This window comes from Thunnus maccoyii, chromosome 16 (assembly GCF_910596095.1).
Source record: "Thunnus maccoyii chromosome 16, fThuMac1.1, whole genome shotgun sequence".
Lineage (NCBI taxonomy): Eukaryota > Metazoa > Chordata > Actinopteri > Scombriformes > Scombridae > Thunnus > Thunnus maccoyii.
The window spans coordinates 2,967,574-2,980,940 of record NC_056548.1 but is presented as its reverse complement, the minus strand read 5'-3'; the positions used below and the strand labels follow the sequence as shown (position 1 = coordinate 2,980,940).

General features: G+C 41.6%; 3 protein-coding genes across 3 annotated transcripts; all 3 read right to left on the bottom strand.

Moving 5' to 3' along the window:
- Nucleotides 1-814: 814 nt before the first annotated feature.
- LOC121913926 (tripartite motif-containing protein 16-like) lies at nt 815-2,518 on the bottom strand. Its single transcript, XM_042436767.1, has one exon. The coding sequence runs from the start codon at nt 2,477-2,479 to the stop codon at nt 815-817; it is 1,665 nt and encodes a 554-aa protein (XP_042292701.1). The 5' UTR covers nt 2,480-2,518.
- A 4,519-nt stretch (nt 2,519-7,037) lies between these two features.
- LOC121881043 (tripartite motif-containing protein 16-like) lies at nt 7,038-8,364 on the bottom strand (the record flags this gene model as incomplete). The annotated part of the gene is made up of 2 exons (XM_042388687.1): nt 8,331-8,364; nt 7,038-7,837 (listed from the first exon to the last, which is right to left on the bottom strand). Coding segments are annotated over exons 1-2 (834 nt in total), but the record flags the coding sequence as incomplete, so codon positions are not given.
- Nucleotides 8,365-11,067: 2,703 nt separating this feature from the next.
- Nucleotides 11,068-12,833, bottom strand: LOC121914024 (tripartite motif-containing protein 16-like). The gene has a single exon (XM_042436963.1). It carries the CDS (start codon nt 12,739-12,741, stop codon nt 11,068-11,070), a length of 1,674 nt encoding a protein of 557 aa, XP_042292897.1. The 5' UTR covers nt 12,742-12,833.
- Nucleotides 12,834-13,367: the final 534 nt, after the last annotated feature.

Sequence of the window (13,367 nt, the reverse complement as noted above, 5' to 3'; positions counted from 1 at the left end):
ATTGACTGACAAACGTTTGTCTGCTCTGAACATGAACTCTGTACTTTGTGGTGTTTCAGGAGGAAAACTGCCTCAAATAAACTCTCATTTTAGTTTCACATTTTCTCCAGAAGCTTTGAATGAGATCCTGAGATGATGACAGAAGAAAATACTTTGCTCTCTGTTGAAAAAAAATCTTTATTGATTATGTAAAGCTTCAGATTGTTCACACATCCAATCAGTAAAGTCTGTTAAATGACTCTTGTTCAATGATTTCATGTACAGATTCACTTCATCCACACAATCAGTTAGTTTAACCCAGAATGTCAGCTATGTACAAGAACATAATAAATGATTATTATCATGATAATTACAGTTTGATTGTACATTTCTTTATGAATTTACAAAGTGATGAGAACAAAATATCTATGATGAAGGAAGTTCTGCTGTTTTCTCTGTTTAAGACGCTGAAGTGGAAGAGAAACAACAGAACACAAATAAATCAATACAAATGTGAAACTAACATTTAGAACAAAGACAAGTTCATACTTTCATCTAAAGAAACGTCAGTGAAAGTTAAAAACATCATCATGAGCCGTGATAGCCTCCATGGATAAAAACACACAGTAAAAAGTGACATTTAAAGAAACTCAAAACATCAACACAACAAATGAAAAGAAAAAAGTGTTGATAATCCCAGTTTGATTGACAGCTGATCTCTGTGCAGTTCAGAAACACCACAGCAACGAACTCTCAGAAACAATGGAGACAAAAACATGAAGAATTACAACAGAATCTGACACATGAAGTCTGAAATGACTTCTGTCTATTTGAGTTAACACAACTCAGCAGTGACTCCAACACTTAAAAGACCAAGTCCAGCATAGAGAGGCTGGGTGAATGTGGTCTGGACTCTGTGGAGGAGAGTCATGGTTTCAGAGACTCTGTAGAAGGACAGAATACCTGCTCTGTGATCCAGGTACACTCCTACTCTGGAGGAACCAGGACCTGAGACGCGAGTTGAGATACTGTTGAACCAAAATGTATAACTGTTAGTGTCACAATCTAACATCCAAGATTTGTCATTGAGTCCAAATACACATTCATGCAAGTCTCCTGCTCTGCTGTTATTCTTGTATGCGACTGCTACACAAACTGCTCTCCCTCTCCACTCCACCTCCCAGTAACAACGTCCAGTCAGACTCTCTCTACTCAGGACCTGCTCATATCCAATGAATCTATCTGGGTGATGAGAATAAGACTGTTGGTGACTCATTTGTTCTGCTTTTCTGTTTCCATCAGATAATAACAGCTTCATGTGTGCTGTGTTTGGATCCAGTGTGATTTCACGTAAATATTTTAAGAATCCAGCTCTGGTCTTGGGTTCTGCTTCTGACAGTAAAACGTCCACTTCAGTCCCTGTCAGTGAGATGTTTGTCCATTTCTCCCTCAGGATGTCCTGTAGTTTATCTCTGAGCTCTGACACAGCTGCTGTCACATCCTCAAAGTATCTCAGAGGACGGATATTGATGCTGGATGAATCTGTAGATGCACTGAGTTGTGACAGTGAGGGGTAGTTGTGTAGAAACTGGATGTGATCCTCTGTGTGTGAGAGCTGCTTCAGTTCAGCGTCTTTCCTCTTCAGCTCAGTGATCTCCTGCTCCAGCTTCTCCTGAAGCTCTTTGACTCGACTCCCTTCAGTTTCCTGCTGGGATCTGATCTGCTGCTTCACATCAGAGCTTCTTTTCTGGATGAGACGGATCAGCTCAGTGAAGATCTTCTCACTGTCCTCCACTGCTTTATCAGCAGAGCGACTGACGGCCTCCACCTCCTGTTGAAGCAGCTTCACATCTTTCTCTCTGTCCTGGATTCTCTGCTGGATGTTTTGTCGACTCACCTCAAGCTCTCTCTGCCTCTCAGTCCTTTCTGCTGCAGCTGAGACTGTGTCGTGGCCTTTATGTTCATCCACAGAGCAGAGATAACAGATACTCTGCTGATCAGTACGGCAGAACATCTTCATCACCTCATCATGACGAGAGCAGATGTTCTCCTGAAGCTTCTCCGAGGGGTCGACCAGCTTGTGTTTTTTAAATTTACTTGATTCAAAGTGAGGTTGAAGGTGTTTCTCGCAGTAAGAGACGAGACACTGCAGACAGGACTTGAGGGCTTTCAGCTTCCTCCCAGTGCAGAAATCACAGGCCACATCTTCAGGTCCAGCATAGCAGTGATCAGCAGGAGCAGCTTGGAGTCCAGTCTTCTTCAGCTGCTCCACTAAAGCTGCAAACATGGTGCTTTTCATCAGGACAGGCCTCGGTGTGAAGGTCTGTCTGCACTGAGGGCAGCTGTAGATCTTCCTCTGATCCTCTCCATCCCAGAAGCCTTTAATACAGCTCATGCAGTAGCTGTGTCCACAGGGAATAGTCACCGGATCCTTCAGTAGATCCAGACAGATCGAACAGCTGATTGTTTCTCGGTCCAGCTGAACTCCTTTCTCCGCCATTTCAGCTCTGAGTGGCAACGACTGTCTGAGTTTCACTTCCTGAGAAGTTGAACAGGTTTGACAGCTCTTGTACTGCATCACATATTGGTTACACCCATCTATAAACTGTAGATCTGAAGGGGAGGGAACCAGGAAATATGAGCACAGAGTGGAGCTTGTTGTGTTTGACAGAACAGGGAGGAGTTATCAGGACGAGGAGCAGCACCGTGAATTAAAACTGTGTTTCCACATTTACAGTGAAGTCTCAGTTAAAAGCTGCTCACCATCTGAAAACATTTTTGCATTTAGCTGTAAAATACTTGTTGACATGTCAGGGTTTGGTGATCCCTTCATATTTCTCTAACTCTTCCTTAAAATCAGATCAGTTTTTATTCATTTGTTTAAAACAATTGACTGACAACAGGGAATTATTACACTAAAGTGTGATAAAATCATTAAATGGCTGTATCATCATTTTCTCACATATTTAATAACCTTCTTTGAAGCATTTTTGATTGTGTTTGAAATAAAAGCAGATAAAACCAGAGAGCTCATCTTATCCAGCAACACTCTGCTGATAAATGTTGACCTTTGACAGTCACATGATCCTCTGTAGAAACTGTCAGCAGCACCTAGCAGACCTAGAGGTCTGGCCCCTCCAAAGGGTCAGCAGATAAATCTGAGGGGTCGTGAGATGATTAATGGGAGAGGAAAGAAGAAAAAACAAAGTTCTGATACACAAATCTGTTTTCAGTTTTTGGACTTTTTCTCTAATCTTTGATTTTTGCTGAAATATTGGATCATTTGAACATTTATTGGAATGAAAGCATGTGAGAAGTTAAGAGGGAAAAATCACTATTTGGTGGAGCTGTTAACAACTCATAGACATGTGAAATGTGACCCCGACTACACGCTGCTTTTTGTAAGACGTCAAAAGACAAAAAGGTTGGAAACCACTGGTTTCATCTTTAAGAACGTGTTGTATTTTAAAAGCTTGTTATATTATTCATTGTGTCAAATCTTCATCTGAAAAGTAACTAAAGCTGTCAAATAAATGTAGTGGAGTAGAAAGTACAATATTTCCCTCATAAATGTAGTGGAGTGGAAGTATAAAGTAGCATCACATGGAAATACTCAAGTAAAGTACAAGTACCTTACAATTGTACTCAAAAACAGTACTTTAGTAAATGTACTTATTTCATTTCCAGCACTGGTCAGTACTTTGAATATCTGGGAGTTGTGAGTGATGGACTGTCATGATTTGCGGAGCAGGTGGACCCAAATGCAGAGACTTGGGAGGCACAAGGAACTGAAGAATATATTTATTCACCAAAACAGGAACAGGATACAGAAGTGCAGGCAGGAAACTAAGTCAAACAAATGATCCAACAAAAACTGAACAGAAAACCAGGACTAAAAAAACTAAATGAACTAACGAGAAGATGAGGTGCAGGTGGGGAGATGGTTGGAGAAACTCTAGAGAGGGGGGCGAGGTCATGAAACAGGAGAACAGACAGGACATTGGGAACCAGGGAGGCAGCACTCAGGTTGGGTGGCCTGGGGGCTGAACAGGGGTGAAGCAAGACAGTTCAGGTGGGCGGCCCAGGGCCAGACAGAGTCAGAGCGAGAAGCCACCAGCAAGCAGTCTTAGACAAGCAGCCTGGGGCCAGGACCAAGGGAAAGCTGAGGACCTATGACAGGCAACCACAGGGCAGAGGCAATGGCTGAAGCTACTCTGCAGGACGAGCAGGAGTCGCTCGGGGGGGCGACTTGGGGTGTATGACAGATGGCCGGTGTCACTCAGGAGGGTGATCAGACATGGGGAGCCACTCTGAAGATTGGGCAGGGTGCTGGCAGCAATGGGAGAACCCCTCTGGAGGTAAGGCAGGGTGCCAGCGACAAAGGCGGAACCCCTCTGGAGGTTGGGCAGTGTGCCGGTGGCAAAGGCGGAGCCCCTATGGAGGCTGATCTGAAGGTTGGGGATGAAGGCTAAGCCCCACAGCCCCCACGCGTTGGCAGCCAAAGGAAACACCTCAACAGGAACCAAAGAACCAGGGACTCCATGACTTCAGGCAGACAGGGACAGGACGGTTGCAGCTCAGGTCCAGGAGATTGCTGGGGCAGCCCAGCAGGAACAGGAGGTTGCTTGGGCTGGTGTGTGAGCTGAAAGCTGGGAACCAGGGGCTGAGTCTTTGTGACACTGGGGAGCAGAGGCTCTGTGGTACTGGGGAGCAGAGGCTCTGTGGTACTGGGGAACGGAGGCTCTGTGGTGCTGGGGAGCAGAGGCTCTGTGGTGCTGGGGAGCGGAGGAGTAACCTTGGTCCAGACAGACATGATGGCAAGGTGACCCAAGGAGAGGTTACGTCGTTGATGTTGATGCCGTATGCCCTCATCAGCTGTCTTGCGTTGTTTTTAACACTATGTGGTGAAGCCAAAGACATTTCTACAATCTGACTAACTAACTAACTAACTAACTAACTAACTAACTAATTACTTGTAGCACTTTGACACCATTTACCATGATGAATGACAAGATACATTCTTATTATCATGGTGTTTTTTAATCGGCCTAAAAACATGTTCTTCACTAAAACTGCAGACAGACTGAGTGGAGGAGCTTTAACCTCCACTACATCCCTGGTTAGCAGGATGAAGGCGCCCTCTTGTGTCGTGCATCAGTTTTCAGATGTCAGTTGTTGACCTGCTGTGATGTTCACTGCAGGAAGACATGTAAAAACTCCACTGAGCCTTTGGCAGCTTCAAACAATATCAGTAAAGACAGGTTTTAATATATGTAATATTACACTGTGTCAGTTTGTTGACAGAAGTCACATCCTGTAACACTGACGCTGCATTCAGGTCACATGGGAAAGATGGGAGAGAAGAGTTTCCAGTCTGCAAATATTATTCACATCAGCTTTCAGATTGTAAACAGAACTTGTGAATGTGAGATTTGATGCTGCAGGCTGTGATTTCTCTGACTTCTTGAAATCTGAGTGACTGACATAGAAATACATGTGACCAGATGTGAATAATTATATATTCAGTTTATAGTTTAAGCTGAGTTAAACTGAGTGTGAGCAACAAGACACTTTTATCAAGTGATGTACTCCTACTCACAGCAATGTGGAAAAGTGATGACTGATCACATGACTGATCACATGAAGGAATAACCAATCAGAAATATGGATTGACCCGACAACTACTGTATTGTACATTCTTTAAAAAAAACATCCTTACAGTTAACTCAGTGGTGAGTTATTCTGCAAGAACATATTTAATTATTAGTTTTATTTGTGTGAAATCATCAACTCTCTATGAATGAAAGGAAATTGGTTGAAATGGAAATGAAATGTGCTGCAGACGTTCTGCTGTTGGTAGACGAGGTGATCATGACCAACGATATTTAGTCCAATCAGACAGAAAACAGAGTTTCTGTCCTGCTGTCATCAAAGATCTACTCTGAACCAACTGAACACACCTCTTTAACAGCATTAAAGCCAAAACTAGTTTGATCAACAGTTTTCATTCTTCTGTTTGTGTTTGTTAAAAGCAACAAGTGATAGAAAATTCTGCTCTTTTCTCTGTGACAAAGCTGCTTTAGTGAAGAAAGCTGAAAGTACAGAGACTGACTGACAAATGTTTGTCTGCTCTGAACATGAACTCTGTACTTTGTGGGGTTTCAGGAGGAAAACTGCCTCAAATAAACTCTCATTTTAGTTTCACATTTTCTCCAGAATCTTTGAATGAGATCCTGAGATGAAGACAGAAGAAAATATTTTGCTCACTGTTGAAAAAACATTTTATTGATTATGTAACGCTTCCGATTATTCACACATCCAATCAGTAAAGTCTGTTCAAAGTCTGTTCAATGATTTCATGTTCAGATTCACTTCATCCACACAATCAGTTAGTTTAACCCAGAATGTCAGCTATGTACAATAATATAATAAATGATTATTATCATGATAATTACACTTTGATTTTGCATTTCTTTATGAATTTACAAACTGATGAGAACAAAATATCTACCTAGTGAAGGTAAAAGACGTCATCATGAGCAGTGATAGCCTCCATGGATAAAAACACAGCAAAAAGTGACATTTAAAGAAACTCAAAACATCAACAAAACAACAAATAAAAAGAAGAAAAAAGTGTTGATAATCCCAGTTTGATTGACAGCTGATCTCTGTGCAGTTCAGAAACACCACAGCAACGAACTCTCAGAAACAATGGAGACAAAAACATGAAGAATCTGACACATGAAGTCTGAAATGACTTCTGTCTATTTGAGTTTACACAACTCAGCTGTGTCTCCATCATTATAAAGACCAAGTCCAGCATAGAGAGGCTGAGTGAATGCGGTCTGGACTCTGTGGAGGAGAGTCATGGTTTCAGAGACACTGTAGAAGGACAGAATACCTGCACTGTGATCCAGGTACACTCCTACTCTGGAGGAACCAGGACCTGAGACGCGAGTTGAGATACTGTTGAACCAATATATATAGCTGTTAGTGCCACAATACAACATCCAAGATTTGCCATTGAATCCAAATGCACTTTCAATCCCTGCTCTGCTGATATTCTTGTATGCGACTGCTACACGAACTTCTACCCCTCTCCACTCCACCTCCCAGTAACAACGTCCAGTCAGACTCTCTCTACTCAGGACCTGCCACCATCGAGTGAATCTGTCTGGGCGACGAGAATAAGACTGTCGTTGTCTCGTTAGCTCTGCTTTTCTGTTCCCCTCAGACAATAAGAGATCTGTGTTTGCTGTGTTTGGATTCAGTGTGATTTCACGTGAATATTTTAAGAACTCAGCTCTGGTCTTGGGTTCTGGTTCTGACAGTAAAACGTCCACTTCAGTCACTGTCAGTGAGATGTTTGTCCATTTCTCCTTCAGGATGTCCTGTAGTTGATCTCTGAGCTCTGACACAGCTGCTGTCACATCCTCAAAGAAGCTCAGAGGACGGATATTGATGCTGGATGAGTCTGTAGATGCACTGAGTTTTGACAGTGAGGGGTAGTTGTGTAGAAACTGGATGTGATCCTCTGTGTGTGAGAGCTTCTTCAGTTCAGCGTCTTTCCTCTTCAGATCAGTGATCTCCTGCTCCAGCTTCTCCTGAAGCTCTTTGACTCGACTCACTTCAGTTTCCTGCTGGGATCTGATCTGCTGCTTCACATCAGAGCTTCTTTTCTGGATGAGACGGATCAGCTCAGTGAAGATCTTCTCACTGTCCTCCACTGCTTTATCAGCAGAGCGACTGACGGCCTCCACCTCCTGTTGAAGCAGCTTCACATCTTTCTCTCTGTCCTGGATTCTCTGCTGGATTTGTTGTCGACTCACCTCAAGCTCTCTCTGCCTCTCAATCCTTTCTGGCCTCGGTGTGAAGGTCTGTCTGCACTGAGGGCAGCTGTAGATCTTCCTCTGATCCTCTCCATCCCAGAAGCTTTTAATACAGCTCATGCAGTAGCTGTGTCCACAGGGAATAGTCTCCGGATCCTTCAGTAGATCCAGACAGATCGAACAGTTGATTGTTTCTTGGTCCAGCTGCTCTCCTTTCTGCGCCATTTCAGCTCTCAGTGGCAACGACTGTCTGAGTTTCACTTACTGAGAAGTTGAAATAAGCCCGACAGCTCTTGTACTGCTTTACATGTTGGTTACACCCATCATCAAATTATAGATCTGAGGGGGAGGGAACAAGGAAATATGAACACAGAGAGGAGCTTGTTGTGTTTGAAAGAACAGGGAAGTTTATCAGGATGAGGAGCAGCACTGTGAATTAAAACTGTTTCCTCATTTACAGTGAAGTCTCAGTTAAAAGCTGCTCACCATCTGAAAATATTTTTGCATTTAGCTGTAAAATACTTGTTGGCATGTCAGGGTTTGGTGATGCCTCCATATTTCTCTAACTCTTCCTTAAAATCCGGTCAATTTCTATTTATTGGTTAAAAACAGATTTATTGATCATTGCAAAGAAAATGATTCACATTAAAGCATCAACGTGAAATAAAAGCTGCTTCAAACACACCGTGTTCAACTTGAACTTCAGTAGCTGTTAACACAAACTAAAATCACTGCAAAATAAACCAGAACACAGTGAAAACCAAAGTCAAACCTCCAGTAAGTGAGGATCATAATCCAAACCACCAATGAAGACTTTAATAATAATCAATAATAAAGGCTTTAATTTCAGCTTTTTTTATTTAAAAAATGCAATCCTTAAGTGTGTGTAAAAGTTGGGCTGTCAGAGATGTTTCTTCTACACACAGACGCACCACAAGCCATTTTATCTCCTGTGTTGTTTTCTTTGAATGCAAAGAATTTAAAATCCACAGACTCACACATTAACTGACTAAAGTCTGTTGACGATACAGCACTGGTGGGTTTGTAGAGTTAGTGAGGAAAGTATAGAAATGTTGGCCAAAAATATTGGTACCTTCCCACCTTTTTAAAAAAAAACTAAATTTCCTCTGTATTAGCACTGACAGAAGTATTTGGTATTCATCATTCTGTCTTTAACATTGAATATAACTGAAACTTTGCTTTTGATGTACAACATAACATATTATTTAACACAATGAAACCAATGAAAATGTCATGGCCAAAATGCAGGTGGAAGAAGGCTGTTCGTGTTATATAGTTGATATGTGGCTAAAATGTAAGGGATCGATCAAATACTATTCCCAAATTCTTGATTGTATGGGTCTGAGAAATTGTGCAACCGTCAAGATTAATGTTTAAGTCTGTAAAAAACGATGTGAATCTAGCTGGACCAACGAGCAGCATTTCAGTCTTGTGTGCATTCAAATGCAGGAAATTATTGCACATCCAGTGATGGACTTCTGACAAACATGTCTCTAATTTAACCAGCTGGGAGGAGTCACTGAATGTTACAGGAAGATAGATTTGTGTTCACTGCAGGAAGACATGTAAAAACTCCACTGAGCCTTTGGCAGCTTCAAACAATATCAGTTTAATATATGTAATATCACACTGTGTCAGTTTGTTGACAGAAGTCACACCCTGTAACACCGACGCTGCATTCAGGTCACATGGGAAAGATGGGAGAGAAGAGTTTCCAGTCTGCAAATATTATTATTCACATCAGCTTTCAGGTTGTAAACAGAACTTGTGAATGTGAGATTTGATGCTGCAGGCTGTGATTTCTCTGACTTCTTGAAATCTGAGTGACGGACATAGAAATACATGTGACCAAATGTGAATAATGATATCTTCAGTTTATAGTTTAATCATTTTATGACTGGACTTGATGGAGTACACATGTGTTTAATTTAGTTTTGATATTAAAATATGAGTTTTTTAGTTAAAACTGTAACAGTGTTTGAGTGACGACTGAGAAAACTTCACCAAACATCTATTATGGAGTCTTCACGGCTTCAAACTGGAGTGAACATGTTGTTTCCTTCTGATGTTTATTACGATTGAACTGAACTCAGCGTCTCATATGTGCAGAGTTTTGATCAAATGATTCCTGAATGACTTCTGCAGTAGAAAAGGTGGAGTAATGTTACCTGTGATGGTGCAACAAATCAATCACAGCTGTCAGGAAACTAATCACCACTGTTTTAGATGCATTTCAATTGTCAATTAATTAGTTATCAGTTAATATAAATGACAAAAACTCTTCAGCACAGCAGCAGTTTGTGGACTGAGAGATTAAACCCTGAACAAAATCAGTCACAAGAAGTTTTAATCAAGTCTGGATTTAAACTTTACAAACTCGTCTTCATCAAACTTCTCTAAACAACACTTAAGAAAAGTCTCGAGTACAAACTTGAGAACTAACTTCAACTAAATGCAAAAAGAAAATCTTGTTTATAAAAGCAACAAGTGATAGAAAACTCTGCTCTTTTCTCTGTGACAAAGCTGCTTTAGTGAAGAAAGCTGAAAGTTCAGAGACTGACTGACAAACGTTTGTCTGCTCTGAACATGAAACTGTAACTGAAACTGTACTTTGTGGTGTTTCAGGAGGAAAACTGCCTCAAATAAACTCTCATTTTAGTTTCACATTTTCTCCACAAGCTTTGAATGAGATCCTGAGATGAAGACAGAAGAAAATACTTTGCTCACTGTTGACAAACAAACATCTCTATTGATTACGTAAAGCTTCAGATTGTTCACACATCCAATCAGTAAAGTCTGTTAAATGACTCTTGTTCATTTCATGTTCAGATTCACTTCATCCACACAATCAGTTAGTTTAACCCAGAATGTCAGCTATGTACAAGAACATAATAAATGATTATTGTCATGATAATTACAGTTTAATTGTACATTTCTTCATGAATTTACAAAGTGATGACAACAAAATATCTACCTAGTGAAGGTAAAAGACGTCATCATGAGCAGTGATAGCCTCCATGGATAAAAACACACAGCAAAAAGTGACATTTAAAGAAACTCAAAACATCAACAGAACAACAAATGAAAAGAAAAAAAGTGTTGATAATCCCAGTTTGATTGACAGCTGATCTCTGTGCAGTTCAGAAACACCACAGCATCGAGCTCTCAGAAACAATGGAGACAAAAACATGAAGAATTACAACAGAATCTATCACATGAAGTCTACAATGACTTCTGTCTATTTGAGTTTACACAACTCAGCTGTGGCTCCATAATTATGAATCCAAAGTCCAGCATAGAGAGGCTGAGTGAATGTGGTCTGGACTCTGTGGAGGAGAGTCATGGTTTCAGAGACGCTGTAGAAGGACAGAATACCTGCACTGTGATCCAGGTACACTCCTACTCTGGAGGAACCAGGACCTGGGAGGGGAGTTTTGATTTTGTTGAACAAAAATGTATAACTGTTAGTGTCACAATATAAAGCCCAAGATTTGTCATTGAATCCAAATGCACATTCATTCGACTTTCCTGCTCTGCTGATATTCTTGTATACGACTGCTACATAAACTATTCTCCCTCTCCACTCCACCTCCCAGTAACAACGTCCAGTCAGACTCTCTCTACTCAGGACCTGACTCCATCCAGTGAATCTATCTGGGTGACTAGAATAAGACTGTTGTTGACTCATTCGTTCTGCTTTTCTGTTCTCCTCAGATAATAACAGCAGTGTGTTTGCTGTGTTTGGATCCAGTGTGATTTCACGTGAATATTTTAAGAACTCAGCTCTGGTCTTGGGTTCTGCTTCTGACAGTAAAACGTCCACATCAGTCACTGTCAGTGAGATGTTTGTCCATTTCTCCCTCAGGATGTCCTGTAGTTGATCTCTGAGCTCTGACACAGCTGCTGTCACATCCTCAAAGTATCTCAGAGGACGGATATTGATGCTGGATGAGTCTGTAGATGCACTGAGTTGTGACAGTGAGGGGTAGTTGTGTAGAAACTGATTGTGATCCTCTGTGTGTGAGAGCTGCTTCAGTTCAGCGTCTTTCCTCTTCAGCTCAGTGATCTCCTGCTCCAGCTTCTCCTGAAGCTCTTTGACTCGACTCACTTCAGTTTCCTGCTGGGATCTGATCTGCTGCTTCACATCAGAGCTTCTTTTCTGGATGAGACGGATCAGCTCAGTGAAGATCTTCTCACTGTCCTCCACTGCTTTATCAGCAGAGCGACTGACGGCCTCCACCTCCTGTTGAAGCAGCTTCACATCTTTCTCTCTGTCCTGGATTCTCTGCTGGATTTGTTGTCGACTCACCTCGAGCTCTCTCTGCCTCTCAGTCCTTTCTGCTGCAGCTGAGACTGTGTCGTGGCCTTTATGTTCATCCACAGAGCAGAGATAACAGATACTCTGCTGATCAGTACGGCAGAACATCTTCATCACCTCATCATGACGAGAGCAGATGTTCTCCTGGAGCTTCTCCGAGGGGTCGACCAGCTTGTGTTTTTTAAATTGACCTACATTGTTGTGAGGTTGGAGATGTTTCTCACAATAAGTGATCAAACACTGCAGACAGGACTTGAGGGCTTTCAGCTTCCTCCCAGTGCAGACATCACAGGCCACATCTTCAGGTCCAGCATAGCAGTGATCAGCAGGAGCAGCTTGGAGTCCAGTCTTCTTCAGCTGCTCCACTAAAGCTGCAAACATGGTGCTTTTCACCAGGACAGGCCTCGGTGTGAAGGTCTGTCTGCACTGAGGGCAGCTGTAGATCTTCCTCTGATCCTCTCCATCCCAGAAGCTTTTAATACAGCTCATGCAGTAGCTGTGTCCACAGGGAATAGTCACCGGATCCTTCAGTAGATCCAGACAGATCGAACAGCTGATTGTTTCTCGGTCCAGCTGAACTCCTTTCTGCGCCATTTCAGCTCTCAGTGGCAACGACTGTCTGAGTTTCACTTACTGAGAAGTTGAACAGGTTTGACAGCTCTTGTTCTGCATCACATGTTGGTTACACCCATTTATAACCTGTAGATCTGAAGGGGAGGGAACAAGGAAATATGAGCTTCTTGGCATTTCAGGGTTTGGTGATGCCTCCATATTTCTCTAACTCTTCCTCCAAATCAGATAAATTTCTATTTATTGATTTATTGATCATCGTGAAGAAAATGATTCATATTAAAGCATCAACGTGAAATAAAAGCTGCTTCAAACACACCGTGTTCAACTTGAACTTCAGTAGCTGTTCACACAAACTAAAATTACTGCAAAATAAACCAGAACGCAGTGAAAACTAAAGTCAAACCTCCAGTCAATGAGAATCATAATCCAAACCACCAATAAAGACTTTATTAATAATCACTAATAAAGGCTTTAATTTCATTTTTTTGTTATTTAAAAGATGCAACCTTCAAGTGTGTGTAAAGGCTGGGCTTTTAGAGATGATTCCTCTAAACACAGACAGGATTGTTTACCATAAACCAAAACCAAAAGGAAAGTGAAAGGAATCAAATGAGGAAAAGCAACATATTTTAAAATTATACAGGATT

What these genes read in the sequence shown, in the direction of transcription:
- LOC121914024 (XM_042436963.1), bottom strand. Translation starts at nt 12,741, where the DNA reads ATGGCGCAGAAAGGAGTTCAGCTGGACCGAGAAACAATCAGCTGTTCG.
- LOC121913926 (XM_042436767.1), bottom strand. Translation starts at nt 2,479, where the DNA reads ATGGCGGAGAAAGGAGTTCAGCTGGACCGAGAAACAATCAGCTGTTCG.